At 45.9% G+C, this 20,354-nt stretch overlaps 1 protein-coding gene across 1 annotated transcript in view; it reads right to left on the reverse strand.

Moving 5' to 3' along the window:
• RTN1 (reticulon 1) overlaps nt 1-20,354 on the reverse strand; it is a 121,397-nt gene that overhangs the window by 40,141 nt on the left and 60,902 nt on the right. The window contains exons 2-3 of the mRNA XM_009903781.2: nt 12,292-13,029; nt 7,733-8,515 (exon numbers count right to left, since the gene is read on the reverse strand). Coding sequence (XP_009902083.1) covers nt 7,733-8,515; nt 12,292-13,029 — 1,521 coding nt within the window. The remainder of the gene's footprint in view (nt 1-7,732; nt 8,516-12,291; nt 13,030-20,354) is intronic.

The following is a 20,354-nucleotide window of genomic DNA, read 5'->3' on the forward strand; positions in this document are numbered from 1 at the left end:
CTATACCCAATTTTAAAAGTACCTCTGAGCATCCAGCCACTGTTTAAGATGCTTTGACATGTGTTAAAAGTTTGTCCCTACCCAACACACAGGGAGTAATTTTCATGAGCACAGCAAGAAAATCAGGGGAGGACACAGATGCCAGAGGTGAAACAGGCCAAATACTAAGGTTGTGGACAAAGCTAGTTGTGATCTGAAGGTCATATCAAAGTCATGCTCTGGTATATGTGCATGATGCTAGTCATGAGAAGGGCATCACTGCACTTGGTGGTTACTGATCCCAGGAAAGCCACCATTTGGGGAGAGGAGAAAAAAAAACTCCTGGTCTTTGCTTTGCTCTGATTCTTTCCAGGGCTCAAGCATCTTCTCAAAGTGACTACTCTTCCCGTTAGAAACCCTGCTATGCTCCCATTAGACCAGGAATCCAAGGAGGATGTTAGGGTCAGCATCTGATCATCTATCAGCTCTCCTTGTCCCCTCTGCAGATAGGACAGGTGACCCTGCAACCATACCTGAGGCCAGAAAGTGCCAAACTCCTCCCTCCCTGAAAAAAAATAAGGGTCTGGGAGGAGTGGAATAGAACTCATGTAGAGCACAAACCTGATGGTGTGCACACTGCTCATTTCCACCACCATGACCTGCACATCTCTAGGTCTCTCCAGCTCAGCTTCAGTTGAGTTATCACAGCTTGACAGTTATAGCAAGCTGTCATATGGCACCTGAATTGCATTAATTGGCCAGAAATGGAGAGGCAGGTCACAGCCTGCTGCAAAGGCAGAAACATTTCCAACTGTTTGGCCCACAGTGAAAAAAGGTATCTCTGAAGTTTCCTCTCTTTCTTCATAGGCAGAGGAACATGGGGAAGCTCAGCTGGCATGGGGAAACTCCTCCTGTCACAGTGTCTGGAGATGGTGTCTAAGGCCCCACTACCTCTGTCATTCAAAAGTCACACATTCAAATGAGGCCATCTGAATGTGTCTGCAGAGTCCATGTCATCACAGCTCGCTGTTTGTGTCCTGTCATATGTTTAGACATTCCTTGAATGGAGCAAAAGCAGAATTGCAAAGCAACTGGAAGCTGAGATCTCTTGGTCTACCAGTCTACTGCTATACCTTCCAAAATATCAAGAATGTACCACAGAAAGGTGAATCACTGGTATGAAACTATTCTTGGTAAGATTTTCACCACTTACTCCTTGCTGCAGCTCTGCATACTTCAGACACTTTCATTTAATAGTGGTTTCTTACTCTTATTGCCCATTTCTGATCAATCTAGCCAATAAATAGCTAATTGGCCTTTTTTTTTCTTTTTGCCACAACTTGGAGTTGCTAGGCCACAAAGCCAAGGAAGAACATGCATCAGAGCAGAGAGACAACAGGAGGCTGAAGCATGTCTTAGCTGCATTCCTTCCACTCACCACCTTAGTCTTAAGTTCATCCCTGACCTTACATTAGGACAGTCACAGGTATGGAAAGTGAAGACTGGCTTGGACAACAGACTGGTTGCCAGTGCTCCAGGTGTGCCCCTAGCGTGGGGTTTATCAATGAAGGTGTCATTTCTTTCTCCAAGATGTTCTACTCTTAATGTACTTCACTGGTTTTCAACAGAGAGTTCACATTATCAGTTTCTAAAGAGGGTAGACTGGGAAAGGGTGCTGCATGCAGCAGAGACTTGTGAATCAGTGTGGAGAAAAAGAATCCATTTTGATGAGGGGACGAGTTCAGCAGATTTGTAGGAAAGTTTTAAGTCATGCCTACAGAACCTCTTCCATTCAATATCTGCTCATAGTTCTCAGAAAACACCTGTCACCTTAGATTAATCTGCTCTGCATTAAGTGAGCAAGCCCACTTCAGCTGGCATTCTACCATCTGGGCAGTAAGTCATGCAAGTTCTCAGTTTCTCAGAAATGGGCAGGACTATAATGGTTAACTTATTTTTTTTTCCCCAAATGGGTTTCCCCAACCCTTCAAAAATTCCTCCAATCCTGTTATCACATGCAGAAAATCAACAGTCAAGTGAGCCTAGGCAGGGAAAAATTGGGTCATCACAGCCTGCTACAGAAGAATGGACAGATTTTCCAAGCAACACGAAAGAGCAGGCAAGTAACCCATCGTCAACATTGAGACAACCTCCATATAAACACTCCCTCCACTTCAAGAAGGATTCAACCAATGATAGAAATAAAACCAAAGCAAACAAGTCAGGTCAGAAAGTTCAAAAACACAACCAGAGGAAAACTGCAGCAGGCAGAGCTGTTAGCCTAAAGACGGATGGAAGAATGGCAGCTGTTTTCAATACGTACCTAGGAGCTGGTAGAGGATCTTCCAACTGAGGCCTTTCCAAATGAGTCACAGGCACCTGTCAAGAGGGCTCTATCAGGAATCCTGGCTGTGGGCCATGAAGTGAGCTCTCTGTGAAGCCCACTCTGTATGAAGCCATATGGAGTGGTATCTCTCCTTTACCCTGCCCTGCAGTGTGCCTGCAGGTAAGAGCTTTGAGGCAGCAACACAGGACTGATCCAAATTTGCAAACCCCAACTCTCAGCTACCTCTAAACACTTTCTTTGTTGAGAAAATGCACAAGTAGACAAGACCCTGAGCAACCTGACCAAACTGATTTGAGCAAGAGATTGCATCAGAGACCTTTACAGATTACTTCCCACCTAAATTATTCCATGTGGGAGGCAAGCACACAGAGGTTCTCCAATCTACACCCAAGATTTTGTGGCAAGGCTAGGTCTGGATTCACATGCTTACTTCTCCAAGTAGGTTTCACACCTCTCCTCCTCAGCAGCAAGGTGAAGACACTCCAGCCCCAGACAGGACATCCCTCTCCCATACACCTTTTCCAAGCAGGGACTTTCCAAAGGATGCAAAACTACTGCAGCCCCATAAAAAGCAAACTGAAGCAGGAAAAACAGATGGGCCGGAGTGTGGAGGCACTTACAGCAGATGGCACTAGAATATTAAACTAACATTACCGTATGCTTAAGCCACAGCCTGGCTTGCTGCTGATTGCAGAGCCAGCCTGGGGAAAGCATGTAGATGAAAAATGAGCCTCAGATTGTTAAATCACCCTACCAAACATCCCCTTCCCACAGAAAAATGCCTCAGTAGCAGCTCTTCTAAGAGCAGAGATGTGTAAACATGATGCAGATGACTTTTTACTGAAGAAAAACCTTTCCTAATAACTGAAGGTCTCTCCCAGATCTCTGCTGGAAAACTATTTGTGTGAGAAACTATAAAATTAGTTTGCAGCACCAAAAAGGGGTGGATGTAGTAAGAGATTAAAGGGGGAAAGCCCACACTGCTTTCTGCTTGTCCGTTCTGTGACAGCCCTGGATACCAACAAACAGCAAGAGCTCTGGATGCCACCACACAGCATGAGAGGCATCAGAGGGGAGGTGAAGCATGTCCATCAACCCAGGACATTTGCCATTTTCACTCCAAAAAACAGAAGTGATCCTACCACAGCTTGTGACATTATGTGAGAGAACCCCAGGACACTAGACAGAGATGGGTGGTCACGAACCTTGGGGTCCCACATGAGTGCTTACAGTCACAGCAGCCACAAAGAGCTTGTGGTAAAGATATGCTGTTGTAGGGGACTAATCAGATGAATGCTACAAAAGCCTTTCATAAGGCATAAAAATCAGGATGCCTCGTAGGAGGGTGACATAGGACCATGCTGCAGAATGAAGCATTTACATGATGAATTTTATTTGGCTGCTTTTCAAGCAGGACTCTGCCTGGAACCTGGGTCCTGACAGTTGTGCTGTCTAACATGCAAACGATAGCACTACCTCAAAACCCTGGGCCTGGGCTTTCCTTTTGTATGCTAAAGTTTGCCATAAAACAAAAATAAAAGTAAACATTACTATTAATGGCTACTTTTTTTTCTTTTTTTCCCCCTAACCTGAGCTCAGATACCTGATCTGGAAGGTAACCAGCAGCTGCATGTTTCATTAAATGGATCAATGCAAGGAATCTCCAAATATTGTCATTGGAAGAAAGGCTGCAGAGAGACATGATGCCCCAGCATAAGGGAAATCTCTGCCCAGAACCAGGTCCCCAAGCTGTGGGACACCAACATATGGTAAGCAAAGCAAGGGCTATCAACAGTCACAGGCATGGCAAGAGAAGACAGGAAAGACTCAGCCAAAATGTTCCTTTCCAGTGTATCTTGGTCCAGGCTTCCTCTGGGCTTCTTGCAAACTGCACCAGGCCAAAGGGTGCATGTTTCCAGCACAGCAGGTCTTCTCTGAAAATTCCTGCATATTCAAGCTGAGTGGAAACCCAGCCTGGATGTCACCTGGGATATGCTCTGTCACAGTGCTATGAAGACCACACCACTCCATTGTTACTACGTTCCAAAATTTGCAAAAATCTGTTGCAAGACAGGGTTTTCCTAGAGCAAACCTAAAAATCTGCTGTGGCTGCTGGAAAACACAAAGGCAGCTTACCTTCCTTCTCTACGGCTGCACATTTTAAAAAACAGGAAAGAAAAACAGAGAAACTGAGCTGGCAACCGTCTTTCCTGCACAGCCACAGCCAGATGTGCTCTGAGCCCCCTTGTGCAAGGGCTGTGTCCACCTCTGTGAAGAGATGCCCGGAGGGATGTGGGGGCAGCGATAGCCCAACAGCAAACGTCTTGCTACAGCTCTGCCTCACCCTCCTCGCTCCACAGGAGGCAAAGGAGCTGGTAACACACGGGCAGCAACTGTGCAACTGGGGCCAAGATTAAGGCTGTGTTGCCACGAGCAACGTCATCGTTCTGACCGTGTGGACAAGAGAGCGGTAGCTTAGTGGCTGTCAGCACGGGAACAGCTCCACTGCTTCAGCTCCAGCAAAATGGAGGTAGGAAGTCACTGACCATTTTTGTTACTGCCACTGGATGGCAACAGACATTAAGCAGAGAGGGTGAGTTATCGCTGCGCAAACCACACGCTCTTGCTCTGCTCCACCCTCTCATTTAGGAGAGCGACCGTGATTTTCAGCATGCCCAGAAGACACACCAGAAAGATCTCTGAGGGATTCAGCTGCGGGCTGGTAGCAGTACGACCAGCAAGACCTGGTTGGGTTGAACCCCGGGCTTGCCCTTTGCACAGCTTCTCCATGCATTTTCTGTAGCTTGCACTCAAAATCAATTTTTGTCTTGCCAGCCCCCTTCTGATGAGCCAAGCAAAGTATATTTAATGCCATGGATAAAAGACCCTTTGGTGGTATTACAGTATCGTGCTGTGAAATGTGGTTGGGGTTTGACCTGCTGGAAGCTGGAAAGCAGCTCTGCAGAGAAGGACCTGTGAGTGCTGGTGGCCAGTAAGTTCACCGTAAGCCAGCAATGTGCCCTCATGGCCAAGAAGACCAATGGTATTCTGGGGTGCATTAAAAAGAGTGTGGCCAGCAGGCTGAGAAAGGTTCTTCTACACTTCTACTCTGCCATGGTGAGGCTGCATCTGGAGTTTTGTGTGCAGTTCTGGGCCTCCCAGATCAAGAAGGACCGAGAAATGCTGCAGAGAGTGCAACAGAGGACCATAAGGATGATTAGTGGACTGGAGCATCTCTCTTGCAAGGAAAGACTGAGAGACTTGGGGCTCTTTAGCCTCGAAGAGAAGAGATCTTATAAATGCATTGAAATATCTGAAGGGTGGAGGTCATGAGGATGGGGCTGGGCTCTACTCAGTGGTGGCCAGTGATAGGAAAAGGGGCAATGGGTACAGACACAAGAGGTTTCACCTGAACTTAAGGAAAAACTTCTTTCCTTTGAGGATGCTGGAGCACTGAAACAGGCTGCCCAGAGAGGTTGTGCAGTCTCCTCCTCTAGAGACTTCCAAAACCCATCTGGATGCACTCCTGTGTAACCTGATCTAGGTGTACCTCTAATCTAGGCGTACCTCTGTTCCTAGAGGGGTTGGACTAGATGATCCCTAGAGGTCTCTCCAGAGGTCCCTACCATTCTGTGATTCTATGAAATAGTTAACAGACATGAAACTGATGGCCTTCTGCCCAAAACAACAGGCAGAACACAACATGGTTGCAGAGAGCCAGTGCTAGATACTGGTGGAAGGGTGTGTAAGGTAAATTCAATTGGCCCTACAGCTTCTGGTGTTTGGGCAGGGCCTGGGTTGGTCCTACTAAAGGGGCCTTTGAAAAAGGGAAAATAAAAGCAGCTCATCCTGCTGCTGAGGGAGATAAGAGATGCTGGGTGTGACATGATCTCTGAGAATCTGGCAGAAAAACATACTTACATGCAATAATCATATGTTTCTTATTCAGACTGTTAATGCCATGAGTTCATTACTACTAAAAACAGCAGGTCTTGAAGTCTTTAGTACATCATGCAAGTTTGGGCTGTTTCCTTACTATATTTCATGCCTGAGTCCATGGCACTAGATAAATCAGCTGTAGAAGAGTGCCTCTTAATTTATGTCTGCCACATCTCCAGGCCATCATGTGGCCAAACGTCTGTACAAATGCAGATGGATGCTGTCTAAGCAGCAGGGGTGGGGTTTGTCCCCCTCCATCTCTATTCAGCTGTTTTCAGGGAAGCAGCAGCTTTCCAAGTTGCAAAACAAGCTAGAGAAGAGCCATGCATGGCTGCTGCCCTCCCAACCCAGCTGTGGGAGATGGCAGGGCAGCATGGGGCAACCCCAGCAACTGTTCTCTCTCCCTCCCACACTAGCCTGCAAAGCCAGAGGTACACAAAGGTCCTGGCTGTCTAGAGCTGGTATCTTAAAAAGAATAAAATGCCTCTTTCTGGTGTATGCCTTGTCAACTATGCCAGTTGCAGGATGTAGGGACCTCTGGCAATGTCAGTGTGCAGTGACCGTGTGCAGTGACCACGTGCAGTGACCTCTTGGCCCTCTGGGTTGAGTCCAGACCCAAAGATGGTGGCAGCTCTAGGGGTTTAGTGGGTCCAGTCAGAACTCCGTGCTGGGCACAGCAAGTCTGGACCTGGCTGGGTCTGCATTGGATTTGAAGGGATCCTATGGGGCAGCAAGTGCCCTTGAGCTCACCTGAATACCAGAGAAGTGTTCTGCTCTTCTCCCTCCCCAAGCTGAATTAGGGAAGGGGCTTTCAGCGGGTGACACAGGTTGCCCCCCAAACTGTGCAGAACTGGGATGGGCACCCCAAGCCACCCACCTCCCTACGCTAGCCTGGAAGCACGTGCAAAACCCCTATTATTCAGTACAGAGGGTGTCAGCCACTGTGAGAAATTTGTTTAAGCTGCAGCAGCTTCAGAAACACCCAGATCCACCAAACTCACCCCCTCTCCTGCTCCAAATATCTCCTTCACTTTTTTTTCCTTACACTATCCTCACATTTCTGGGAGGAGCAGGACCACCTTCATGATTGCACCCCTTCCCTGGGACAAGGCAGGTAATATTTCAAAGGAAAAATGATCATGTGTTGCTCTATGTCCTCTAGATATCTGATGTACAAATCAGTCTTAAGTTAGTGGGGTTCCTGCTTGATCCAGTGTCTATATACTTAAGTCTAAAAATTATTGTTGCTGGTATTTTTTTTTTTCCTAAGGGGAAGGAAAAGGGGATAGGAAGGTCAGAGATGATGTGTGGATTGTCACAGGGCATGTCCAGCTGCAAGCTGAGGTTATCCAGTGCCACCTGCCCTCTGCTCAGCACTACTAACATCTCCCTTACAAGGAACAGGCACCTCTCCCTCCTCCCCCTTCTGAGCAGCACTGCAGAAACAACATAAACATCTGCATTTACCTTTCTGCTTATTTAAAAATGGCAGTAGGGATGAAGCCAAGGAACTTCTTTTGCCAGAGTCCTTGGAAGACACTTTACTTTGGTTAACAACAGTTTCTTCAATGGGTTTCTTCAGGATTATTCTTTCCTTCAGCTCCTCGGTGCTGACGGCGGAGGTCAGGGGCTCAGCACCTACTTTTGGTGCAACAAAGGAGCATTTCAGGTAGGACGCAGACTCTGCCAGGTTTTCCTTGTTCATCCTGCTCTCTGTCGTTTTATTTGCTTCGTAGTCTGAGGCGTCAGTGCGAGAGCCATTCTCTTCCTTGATAATGTCCATGACCATGGGCTTCATCAGAGGGGAGTCTTGCTCCCTCTTTGGGCTCTCTTCAGAGGCCGACGAGGCATCACAGGACTCGATGATGAGCTCACTGTCAAGCTCAGCCTCCCGCTCCTCCCGCAGGATGCTGTACTGGATGGAGGGGGAGGCAGGTGATGGAGGGGGCCCTCCGATGTGGCTGAAGGTCATGTAGTTGGAGTGCAGCACTTCCTCAGCAGCTAGTGGGTCCTCTGATACCAGCTCTATCTCTGAGTCCCCTGACTCAGCACTGCTGGCGTCATTATCCAGGTGGGAGGAGGCAGCAGAGCGCCCGGGTTTGGCCCGTTGGTCTCTCTTCTCAGTGGAAAGGCTTGGTGACTGCTGTGGCTCTTGGGTCTCAAAAGAAAAGCTTTTTGCTTCCTTGATGGCACCGATGAGTTCATCCTCTGACAAGCTTCCCTTGCCCTGAGACTCTGAGCCAGATGGTTCTGCCACCCAGAAAGAAAAGCAGGGGGGGGAAATGTTAATAATAAGATTTTCTGCCTGCTTGGGATATAAACACAATTGATTTCATGACACCATGGGATGGTAACAAAGGCAGAAAGTTTCCCTGTCTTAAGGTGACTAACAGTAATAACAGCTCGTCCTTGTAGAGTGTTTCCCATGCACATATTATAAAATAAGTAGCATTTGCAACTTTCACTAAGGAAAAAGGTGAGGCATAAGGCACTGCTGCTCAGTGCTTGGCCAGTGGATCAGTAATATGGTTTTCCCCAGGAAAATCACCAGTCATGAGGAATGTGGACTCAGGCCAGACATGAGAGCTACTGTCACTAACAACCAGGGGACAAATACACACACAGGGCTGGTGGGTTCCTGACACCACTAATCATAACAACTCATGTGTAGTTTTTTTTGTGTCAAATTTTAACTTTGAGGTTAAAGTTTTAACATTGAGGTGTGGGAAGTTCTTGGTCAGAAACTTTTCTCAGACTGTTTTTTTTGGTGGCAGGGGTTGTGGTGTGATGAATTCTCTGTTTGCTTTTATCTCCATTGGGTTTAAGAATGAGGTGTTTTATTTTTAATTTTTTTCCTGCAATTCTTCATATTGTTAAGAGCTATCTTAATCAAATTAATGACTGACCACCTTGTCACCCAGAATTGGAAACAATTTCCACCACTCCCCTGCATTTCCTGACACCTCTGGGTGACAGAAAAAGGCTGGATTCTTCATTCATGTTGAAACAGCCAACAAGCACATGTGGAAATGTGTCCTCTGGATTCTGAGGTGCTCATTCACTGATTTTATATCACTATTACCATGACAGGGGCCACTCAGTGGTTACAAGTGGTTACAAGTGGTGAGGGCTCAAGAAAGCCATCAAGAAAGGCGACACCAAGTTTCTTCCTGCTGATGCTAGTGAAGAGGCCCACACAGGACACTGCTTTTATCCACATCTCTCTGTGAGATTTCTGGCCCCTCAGCTGCAGGCATGGGGAACCTCAAGCTGACTTGTGCCTGCTCCCAGTGGTTATTTGCCTTTTAACCTAGCCACACTTTAGGTGCAGCCACTGGCATCAACCCCCAAGCACATCTAGCTGTGTTGGCCATCTCTGCAAGCTCCTCTCCAATAGAGGGTGGGAGAAAGAGTGTATCACATGTAACCTGGGGAAAAAAAAACAAACAGTATTTGTGGATTTTTCCTGATTTATGGCAGGAGTACTGTAGCTGATTTCTTCCTCATCTTATGCCTTCCCTAGGATGAGTCTGCTACAGAGGGAGGTTTTAATGATCATACCCCCAAGACCTGATGTCCTGCTATGAGATAGGCAAGAAAAACAACCTTCCCACATCCCTCCAAGCAGTTTTGGTTTGTGCATCTGTCAATACACATGATGTTGAGCATGTATTTTTGGCATATCTGCAGCCCCTCTGACTGAACACCTCTTGTAGCAAGATCTCTCTCCCTCAAGAAAGTCCGCCTGCAGCCCAGAGGTGGTCACATCTGGGATTAAGTTGTTTGGGACTGTTACAATGCGCTCCTGTCAGGATGCTGGGAAGCTTCTGTTCCATCGTCCGGGCTGAGCATCCTTCTCCTCCGGCTGCAGGAAGCTGGCGTGAGCTGCGCCACTCTCCTGCCTCACCACACGTGAGCATTTTCTCCCTGTGCAATGACTTAATCTGACACACGTCCAAGCCAGCATGTGACTATCAGCCTTTGTAGCGCAGCAACGCACTGGCCCTCGGCTTCACCCCACCCCTGTCCGCCCTGGCAGTTTGTAACCCTCAGCCACGGCATGCGAACAAAAGAAGTTCTTTGTGGGCAGCAGCAGGGTGTCACATTTACCGCTGGCACAGGGAAGTGTATAAATACCCATCGCCCTTCGGTGCCAGGGCGGTGTCTGAACAGACCACATCATCCTTCCCCAGAAAGATGATGGCCAGCCATTAAAAGTAAACTATTTTCAAAAGTCCTGATCCAAGCAGGGGCTAACTGGGGGCTTTGCCAGAATGCTTGATGGGTGTCTAGGAGCAACGACTTTGCTGGGTCACTAGGTAGAAATAGCAAGGGCAGGTTTTACATTTCTTTCTTGCTTACAGACGCAGAGTCTGGGAGCAGTGTGTCCCTGACTGTGGGGATGGGAAGTCCAGAGAAGACACCCTGCAGGAGCCAGTGCCTAAAGAAGTTGCCTCTTTCTTTCCTTAACACAATGCATAAGCAGTGCTTCTGGTTTTCCAGAACCCCAATGCAAGGTAGTAGGACCTCCCAGAGCTGTTTGAGTAGTGGTAGGGATCAGCTTTGCCTATGGAGAGGTATATTTTTGAGCCAGCAATTACACCAGCCACACCAGTACCTGCCAGTAAGGCAGTAGCCACGAAACTCATCCACACACTATTTAACTGTTTTGATGGGATGCGGTTATCAAGAATGATGAAAGCAGCCTTTAACACTTGTCAAAGACTGAACAAATAAGAGTTACTGTCCGAAGTTCTCAATTACTGTGTAGTGCAAAAAGTGTAAATCCCCAGCATGTCTCAGAAGCAGTGTGTGATGTCACCCAGACAAATAAAAAGAAAAATAGAGCTCTAAAGTCTATTTATTATCTAAAGATTCTGTCTGATGCAGCCAGGATAAACTGACAGCTGTGGCAGACTCCATCTACCTCCCTTTTGTGTGGAAAAGCGTGTAAATGCACATGCAGTTTGGGACAGGAACTTGGTATTTTCTTAAGGGTTGGCACCAGTCTGGGTGAAAATCCCAGGGTGCCATTTTAAAGAAATTCCACTTGATTTTTAAAAGCTTCTAGATGCCACAAAGCAATGGAAATTTCAGCTTGGGGATGTTTATTGTCAAATGTTCCTTGTCAAAGGGGGTTAGACTCAGGATGCTGAAAATTTAATTTCAAGTCTGAAAATTCTGGTTTGTGTCACAGACCTTTGTTCCTTTTAAAAATACTATACTATTTCTATATTTTAGCAGTCTGTAACAGGGCAAATGAGGAATAGATATTATGTAAACCTGCAGTAATCAGTCAATAAGAAAATGTTAAAAAGTGAGATTTTTTTTGGTGCTTTTCCACATACACTGTCACCACCCTTCCACCCCCCAAAGGAGCCTTTAAGAGACACTTTTTCTTTCCCCATCCAGTCCACTTTGTAAATGAGGTGACAGGATTTTTCTCCTCAGCACTTTGTAAAAGCAGCACTTTCACTTGAAAACAGCACTTATTTTTAATGGCCTTAAAGCAGCCATTCAATTTATTAAAAGTGAACCAAACTGCACAATTCATTTCCACTGGTGAGCATGACCAGCCAAGGTGACTGGGGTCCAGCCCAAAACATCACTTGGATGATACAATGACACCTGCCATCTCACAACTTCCACTGCAGGAATTGCTGAGTCCTGTGGGAATTTGGTTCAGCAAGCCTGGATCTGACCCTAGTCATGCCTCTGAGCAGATCACAGCAATTTATTTCTTTAGATCCCCAGTCCTGTCTTCCCTTCTTTACATACCAAAAGGGCAGCTCATCCTGAGCAGTCTGTCAGTGATGGGCAACACAGTTCATGCCTCTCTTCAGTTTTGCAATGCAAAGGGGAGCCTGAGCAGAGCAGAAACACCTACGGCTATGGAGACCTGTTAATCTCTGCTCACATTCCCTTAGAGCCACCCCACAAACCCGCAGTAATTCTCCAACGTGCAGGGCTACAATTGCAAACGCTTTCTGAATACTAAAAATCCCAGTGCCATGCACCAGCATTACCTGTGCCAGAGGATGGTGGCGTGACAGACCCCGGGCTGTCATCTTCTGGCTCTGACACTGTCACTGTTGGTACCACCTCACTGGTTGGCTTCAGGACGGTCTCTGTTGGAGTCAGGCTTGACTCTTTGCTGGCAGCTTCCCCAGTGCTTTCCGTCTCAGTGAGCGTGATCTTGACAGGGGCTGTAACCACAGAGGCACTGTGCTGATCTCCAGACCTTGTGTCTTCAAGATTGTCTTGCTCTATGGCTGCCTTCATGCTTTCTGAAGCTGTCTGACGAGGTTCAGCACTGTGGCTGGATGTGGTGGCTATTCCCTGGTACTTATCTGTAAGGTCTGGGCTTTCATCCTCTGAGTCAGAGTAATTCTTTTCTTGGTATTTTATTTCTTCTGATCTACTTATGTCCATGTATTTGTAGGCTTCTACTTTCATGGGATCTGCTAAGGTTTTATCAACTTCAACAGACTCTGCAGGAGTCATCTCTATTCCTGAATCTGAGCTAAACAAGCCACGGGACTCAAAGCCAGTCACGTCTTGAACAGGGTGCCCCAGGGCGTTAAATCCCTCTGTGCTGCCAGAGCAGGGAATGGGGCTGTTTTCCTGCTGGTAAATGCCCGTGAGATAGGTGGAGTCCCGCGGGGTAGTGTAGTGGACATCCGAGATCAGAGAGGTGTAGAAGGAGTTGTCACCTCCGTTAGCGGTGGACCCGTAATCAAAGAGGTGTGAGGAGGCTGTGACACCTAAAGCAAAGACAGGAAATGGATGCAGAGTGAGGACACAAGTGCCTGCATGCTTCAGCCTGTCCACACAGCTGGACTTGCTCCCTGCTCATTTTAGACTCGGTTTATGCACCAGGCTTGGCTTTGCTTGTAACATCTTTGGGACTCTCTCTTACCATACCTTTGGGCAAGATAGTGGCACATCTGTCAGAAGACAGCTGCTGTTGTATCTTAAAATAGCTACAATGATCATGATAGCTGCTAAGAGTTCATGGCCAATGTCAGCCCAGCATATGTCCAGTGATTTGACTCAGTCTGAGTCAGGGGCTTACCACTCCATATTCTTAAATAAGTAAAAACAACAACAAAAAAACCCCCCAAACCAATGATGGGCAAAAAGATTTATTTATTTTTAAACAAAGAGGAGGAGTTTCACCCTAAGGAAACTTTTAATTATAAAATATTCTGCTGCACAGAAATTGTGATGGCAAGTTGGTAGGCAGCTTTAGATTCCATTTTCTCTAAGAACTGTAGAATCATTAAGGTTGGAAAAGATCTCCGGATCATCAAGTCCAGCTGTCAACTCAACACCATCATGCCCACTATGTCCTGAAGCATCACATCTACACATTTTTTGACTCTACCACCTCCCTGGGCAGCCTGTTCCAATGCCTCAGCACTCTTTCAGGAAAGAAATTTTTCCTAATACCCAAACTAAAACTCCCCTGGTGCAACTTGGGGCCATTTGCTCTTGGCCTATTGCTTATTACCTGGAAGAAGAGACTGACACCCACCTCACTACAACCTCCTTTCAGGTAGTTGTAGAGAGCAATAAAATCTCCCTTCAGCCTCCTCTTCTCCATGCTAAACAACCTCAGTTCCCTCAGCCACTCCCCTTAAGACCTGTTCTCCAGACGCTTCACCAGTTTTACTGTCATTCTCTGGACATGGTCCAGCACCTCAATGTCCATATTGTGAGTGGCTCAAAATGAAGCCAGTATTCGAGGTGCCCTTTAAGAGTAGCCACCCTAAATTTGTGAAATACAAGGGCAGAGACTAAACAAGCTCACTTAGTTATTTTCATATGGCCAGAAAGCCATAGCTTTGTGCACCTTCTACAAAGCACTCCAGCATGGAAGTGGTTAAACCTCTGCTCACATCCATGCATCATTTCCATGCACCGCCTCCAATTCCCTCTGTCTGGCTTTAAGTTCCTGGGGATGATGCTAATTATATTACAAACAATGGCCACTCTTTCTTTGCAGCATGAAGCCCAGCTCGATAATGGGAACAGCAAGATCCCCCATGAGGGAGGCAGGAGGTGAGGAAACATTCTTATTGGGGCTGAGGGAACTAGGATGTAAAGGAATGAAGCTGATGTCTGGAGAAGCTGGTGTCTGTAGGGGGGCAGAAGCCAGTTAACCACTTGCACACTGACCTACACTGCATCACAGAGGCTGGACAGCTTTTACTAACCTTTGCTCACCACCCTGCAAGGGAAGTGGGGGTCCTGACCAGCTCCACATGTGCTGTGTACTGGGCTACAACACACACTGCAGACTTAAAACTAATATTAAAAGGATGTTGCCACAGCTGCACAGTCAGAAGCTGAAAAAATACCAGCATGAAACCTCCTGAGCTACTTCCATTTAGCTATTTTTCCCCCTCCATGCATACACATAATGATGCCATCTCTAAATACTGTCACAACTATTTTTTCCCCACAGCCCTCCATGCATTAGACACATGCAGCTCATTTAGTGAACCCTTCTGCATTTTTTTCCTTTCAACACTGTTCAGTGCGTAGCTGCAGGCTTTGTTTTACTGCACAGCCGTGCTTCAATTTGACATGCGCATCTCAGGCCCTGCACAAAGGCAGAATGACCATTTCCCTCACCTGTAGTTTTGCATCACTCAGTGCTATGAGGACTTGCAAGTAACTTCTCTTTCTTGGGCTCCATTTAGGGTAGGAACAGCATGCTCCTCCTTTTGCAAGGAGAAGCCAGGGAGCATACGGGAAAAGCAACCAAAAGTGCCACACCTTGCTTTTCACCCTACCTGTGCTATCTACTCCTGTGTGTCCACCTGCACTGTCTTTGGGTGCTGCTGGTCCCTCACCACTAAATTGTTAGTGTGCACACCATGGTGACAGTAGGTCCATCCCCACACCCTGAGAGGGCCAGTGGTTTGTGGCAGCTGTCTTTGCCACAGGAGAGCACAGTAAATGCTGTACTAAGGTGCACAATTGTCACCATTCCCAGTCATTCCCAGCCTTCAGATTGCTCTTTGCACTGCTGTGGAGCATTGCACAGAATGATCATAAATATTGCTGTGGAAAAAGCCAAGATCTTCTTTCAGAATGTTGTCACTTACACATGAATTTGGGACTTTGTCTTTCCTCTGTATGTAACTTTATATTTACCAACACTGAATTTTGTCTTCAATTTTCCTGCCAGCTCACTCAGGGCTGCAAGAGCCTTTTGCAACTCACTGCAGGCAGCTCTCATCCTTGCTGCTCAAAATAACTCCGTCTCATCAGCAAAGGTACATGAAAATGGAGCCTAAGTGGAAAACCACTGGGAAACCAAAACAGAATAAGGGCTAAGCTGGGCTGCCCAGAAGCATCATTAGGTCCTACCTGAGGTCACACAGTGCCTCACAATGGTAGCCCATACCCAAACCCCATTTTAAAATAATCAGTCAGAAAAAAGGGATAGGTTCTTTTTCTTGCAAATATTTTTCTTGCTGAATCTACCTTTTTGGAAAATTGTCCATGAAGAGGCTTGGATTTTCACAAGTGTGTTGGTTAGCTGAAATTATCTGATGCATTGCTTATACCAACATATTTCAGGTGATAAATTGCTGACTACAGACTCTTCATGCCTGTTGCTGCCAGTATCTGCTCTTTGTAATTTACTATTTGTGGTGGGTGAGTAGCATGGGGTTTCACAGCAGCTCTTTCATTAGATGATTCCTTGGTACCTACTGAGTCTGATCCAAAGCCCACTGAATTCACTAGAAAACTCCTACTGATTCTGAGCGGCTTTGGACCAGGTCAAGATGGCTGTACAATAGTGCTGTGCTGGATGCTCATGAAAAATACACCATCACAATTTCACCAGTGAGCAAAAATCCTTTTCTACAAATGTCCCACTAGTGCTAGTAACGAGGGAGTACAAACATGGTCAGAGGAGACTGAAGTCATCATCAAAACAATATTCATGGATGCTGTTTGCAGCTTTCATTTCTGCTTTGTCCATGGTATACGTGAGCCAGATGCACATGCATTTGCAGCACTTAATGATGCTGATCAATAAAGCAGTGAAAGGGTTCCTAATGTGTTTGTGTCAGGTGCTTCATAGCAGGAGTTATAGCGAGCCAGGAGAGCCACCATGATAAAGGGAGCCTGGGAAAACGTCATCCTATTCTTTATGTCATTCATTGGCAGGAAAACAAAGAACCCCAAAAGAGTCACTGACAGAAACATCACATCTGCAAATAAACAAAAGCAACACTGCAGCAGATGTTAACACAAAAGCTGATTTAAAATGGACGTGCTGTCAGGCAGAAATCTTTCTCTTTTTTTTTTTTTCTCTGCAGTGGGTTTGCAAATGATGATGAAAGCAGAAAATGCATCTCTCTGGGGTTCAGGAGGAAGACAAAGAGTTAAAGGGTGTTTGAGCATGGCCATGTGCATGTGTCAGTAGAGAGGGTTAACATCAGCAGAATACAGAAAGATCCCAAGTCTCAAGGCAACTGAAGAGTTGAAAGCGCTGAAGACAGCTGAAAATGCCTAATTACTAGGATTTAATGCAACAATCTATTTCCACAGGGAATGATTTAAAGCCACTGGTAAAACTGCCTCTTATTTGGGAAGTGTGAATCTATCAGCTATTAGGCTGACTATTAAAGACATGGAAACCTATGCAGCTGAGCAAGATTTTTGCTGAAGAATAGTGTATTCAGAGCCTGGTGATTAAGCAATGACCTCTCTGGCTTTAAGTTTATTTAGTTCAATATCCGTGGGAAGGAGAAGCCGTGAATAGCGCTGGTAATGGATGGCAGTATCAGATCTGAATTCACCCCTGTTACAAAGGGTCAGGTTTTTTAACTGGATTTCCTTCAAATGTATCCAAAAACCTTGCCTGCCAATTCAGGTAGTGCAAAGTTATTCAGTGCCTGAGAGCAGCAGTCACATCTTCTTGTAATATGAGCCTTCAGGAAACAATTTCTCTTCCTGTGACCTGCTAAGAAGTAATGGGTCTGATTCAATCACCTGAGCACAGCTGAGATGCTCAGCAAGTTACATGAGTTTTCATCAACTCTAAAGAAAACAAAACAAAACAAAACAAAACAAACAAACAAAAAAACCCCCACAAAACCCCAAACCCTGAAAATTACTTTTTTGTTTCCTGAGAGTAAGTAAGTGAATTCTCCAGAAACCCTCTCCTACAGTACTGTATTTAGAGCTTTTAACAACTGACACAAGAAATAATTTAGAAATTGTTGGTTCCATGCAGAGTGCCTCTTAAGAAAGGCAGCTGAAGCTCAGTTTGGATCAATGCAAGCTACTGCTGCAGCGCACTGGAGAAGGAAATAAAAATCTGGCTGAGAACAACAGACAAGGAAATCAGCTATTTTACATACAACTGATTTAATTATGTATTTTTTGCAATTAGAGTGTGCTTGGTCCTTCTTAAAACTGACCACTTTGGAATACTGAAATATTGTGTTCAATTTTCAGTACAATCGAATCATAGAATGATTTGGGTTGGAAGGGACCTTAAAGATGCTCTAGTTCCAACACCTCCTACTAGGCTTGCTTTCTCAAGGCCCCATCCAACCTAGCTTTGAACAATTCCAGGATTGGAGCCTCCACAACATCTCTGGGCAACCTGTTCCAGTGCCTCATGGTGAACAATTTCTTCCTAGTTTAATTTAAATCTAGCTTCTTTCAGTTACCCCTTCCTTGTCCTATCACTACACACCTTTGTAAAAGTCCCACTCCAACTATTCTGTAGGCCTCCTTCAAAGACCAAAAAATACTTCAGATACTGGAAAATACGCAGTCTCCACATTAACCTGCCTTTCTTAATCTTCACATACAACTCTGGTGACCTTCAATGGCACAGAATGACACAGAAGGACACACACCGTCAGTTCTGCAGAAGAGCTGGCAGCCCCACAACATGAGGTTCAGTATTTATTGTGCATCAGTGATTCGGTGAGCAATATTAATTTTTCAGAAGAGGAGAGGGGGAACTAATTTGTAATTAGATGAGGCTATTTTTACAGACGGGAGCTGCACTAAGAAGGGGAAGGATCTTTGGTTGCAGCCGGAGGAATCAAGGTTTCAGTGACCTTTTCAGACAAAAGCAGTGTTGAGCAAGCTGCTTCCAGCAAATTCCTGTAAGTCTTTTAAATAGTTGGCTCTGATATTTGCGGATATTGAGCCCCAGAAGTTACCAGCTACCCAAGCACTGCAGGGCTGCTAGCTCCCAGGAGCAGTCTCCACAACTTACTCTAGTGTTCGTGCAGATCACAGCCTCCTGGTGACAGATTCCACCTTGTCCTGTTTGGACAGTGCCTGACCTGCAGTAATTGATGGACTAGGGATAATAATGAGCAAAGTCCTATAAACAAGAGGAGAGTATTCATTTGACTGGCCCCAAATGATGCTAGAGAGTCTCCCAGGCCACATGTGACACCCAGTACCTTGACCCTTTAGATGTCATCCAGAGATTTTGGGTAACAAAGAGCCCAAAACCAAGTGATGAGTATTTTCCAGCACAGCAACTTTGCTCTGATCCAAGACTCCTGAAGGCACCACAGAGCTCAGGGATATGTAGTGACTTTGAGTACTCAGACTAAAGCCTAGGTCTGTATTGTCCTAAGGCTCAGAGAGGTGGCTGAGCACTTTGCAAGTTTTTTCTTTTATAATTACCTTTTCACTTAGAGAGGCCAATTTCATGGCAAGGCTGTTCTACATCCAAGGAGGAGAGTCCAACTGCCCAGAGCTTGCCACCACCTAAACACCTACATCTAGAGATCAAGCCACAGCTCAGGGTCCTCTCTAATGACCAACACATACCGTATTTCCCAGCCCCACATTGTCAGCTTTGTTTCAAGCTCTCATTAGTTTTTTATCACTCATCCATGACCAAACACATAAATATTCTTGCTTTCTTCCAAACACAAAACAAATGTAAAAGCAGCTACTAAATAGTCCTGCCTTGTCTGTACAATTTGTCATCAGCCACTAGCAAGAAGCTTGTGCTTGACCTTTTATTCCAAACCTCTCCTTAAAAAAGGACAAAAAAAATATAAAAAAAGGAAAAACTTTCTCTTATTCTTTTGACCCTGATGCATTTTCATTTTTCATTTCAGTTTCCTAACTCAGTTGCCTTCTTATTTGAAAACTCATCTTTGTAGCCCTTCATTGGGCTCTCCTCAGTAGTTCCCATTCTTTGTTGAACTGGGGAGCCCAGAACTGGACAAAATACTCCAGATGTGGCCTCACGAGGGTAGAATAGACAGGAAGGAGAACCTCCCTCGACCTGATAGTCACGCATTTCCAAATGTCCTTTGCTAGTACCACTCCCAGCAGCAACAAGGGGAACTTGTACAAGTGGCAGAGGCATCTTTGCCTCATGCCAAATCACAGAAGGCTTCTAAGTAGGTTGGCTGCCCCTAGGGATATCTGAGTGCACCACTTGAGATCCATGCTCTCCATTTTGCAAAAACCATCTCCATGAATTTTCTAACCCAGGACACTTCAATATCTATGCAAACTTCAAAAGTACTTGAGCTGTCATGTCAACTCAAGTAGAGCTTGAAACCTAAACAGCTGAGACCCCTCATGCCAAGTGTGCCATCAGCATGCTGAGGATAACACCACTAAATCATCTCTCAGACTCCCCTCGATTAGCCTTTCTCCATAGCCAGAACCATGCCAGCCCTGAGTCATCCCATCTCCAGAAGCTATAGGTTACATACAGAGAGCAGCAAGCTGCTCACAAGAGAACTGTACCAGCCCTGGCAGCAGTGCCAGCTCTTCCCAGCTGCCAGGAGATGGTGCTCTTTGTTTTAGCTCAGGATCTGCAAACCCACTTTACAAGTTTGCTGCTTCTTTTCCTCCACAACTCTCATGGCCCTGACTGCAGGACAGAACCCTGCAAGACACAGCACTGGCAAACATGTGAATGTCCATCCCCCCCAAAGTGACTTGGGGATCCACTTGCCCAATCAATGCGATAAGCAAGCTGGATGTCTCAGGAAGATACATGCTCCTATTCTATGATTATTTCCCCTATGGGTCCTAGATGTGCTGGGGAAACTCATAGTTT

Source organism: Dryobates pubescens, chromosome 5 (assembly GCF_014839835.1).
Source record: "Dryobates pubescens isolate bDryPub1 chromosome 5, bDryPub1.pri, whole genome shotgun sequence".
Lineage (NCBI taxonomy): Eukaryota > Metazoa > Chordata > Aves > Piciformes > Picidae > Dryobates > Dryobates pubescens.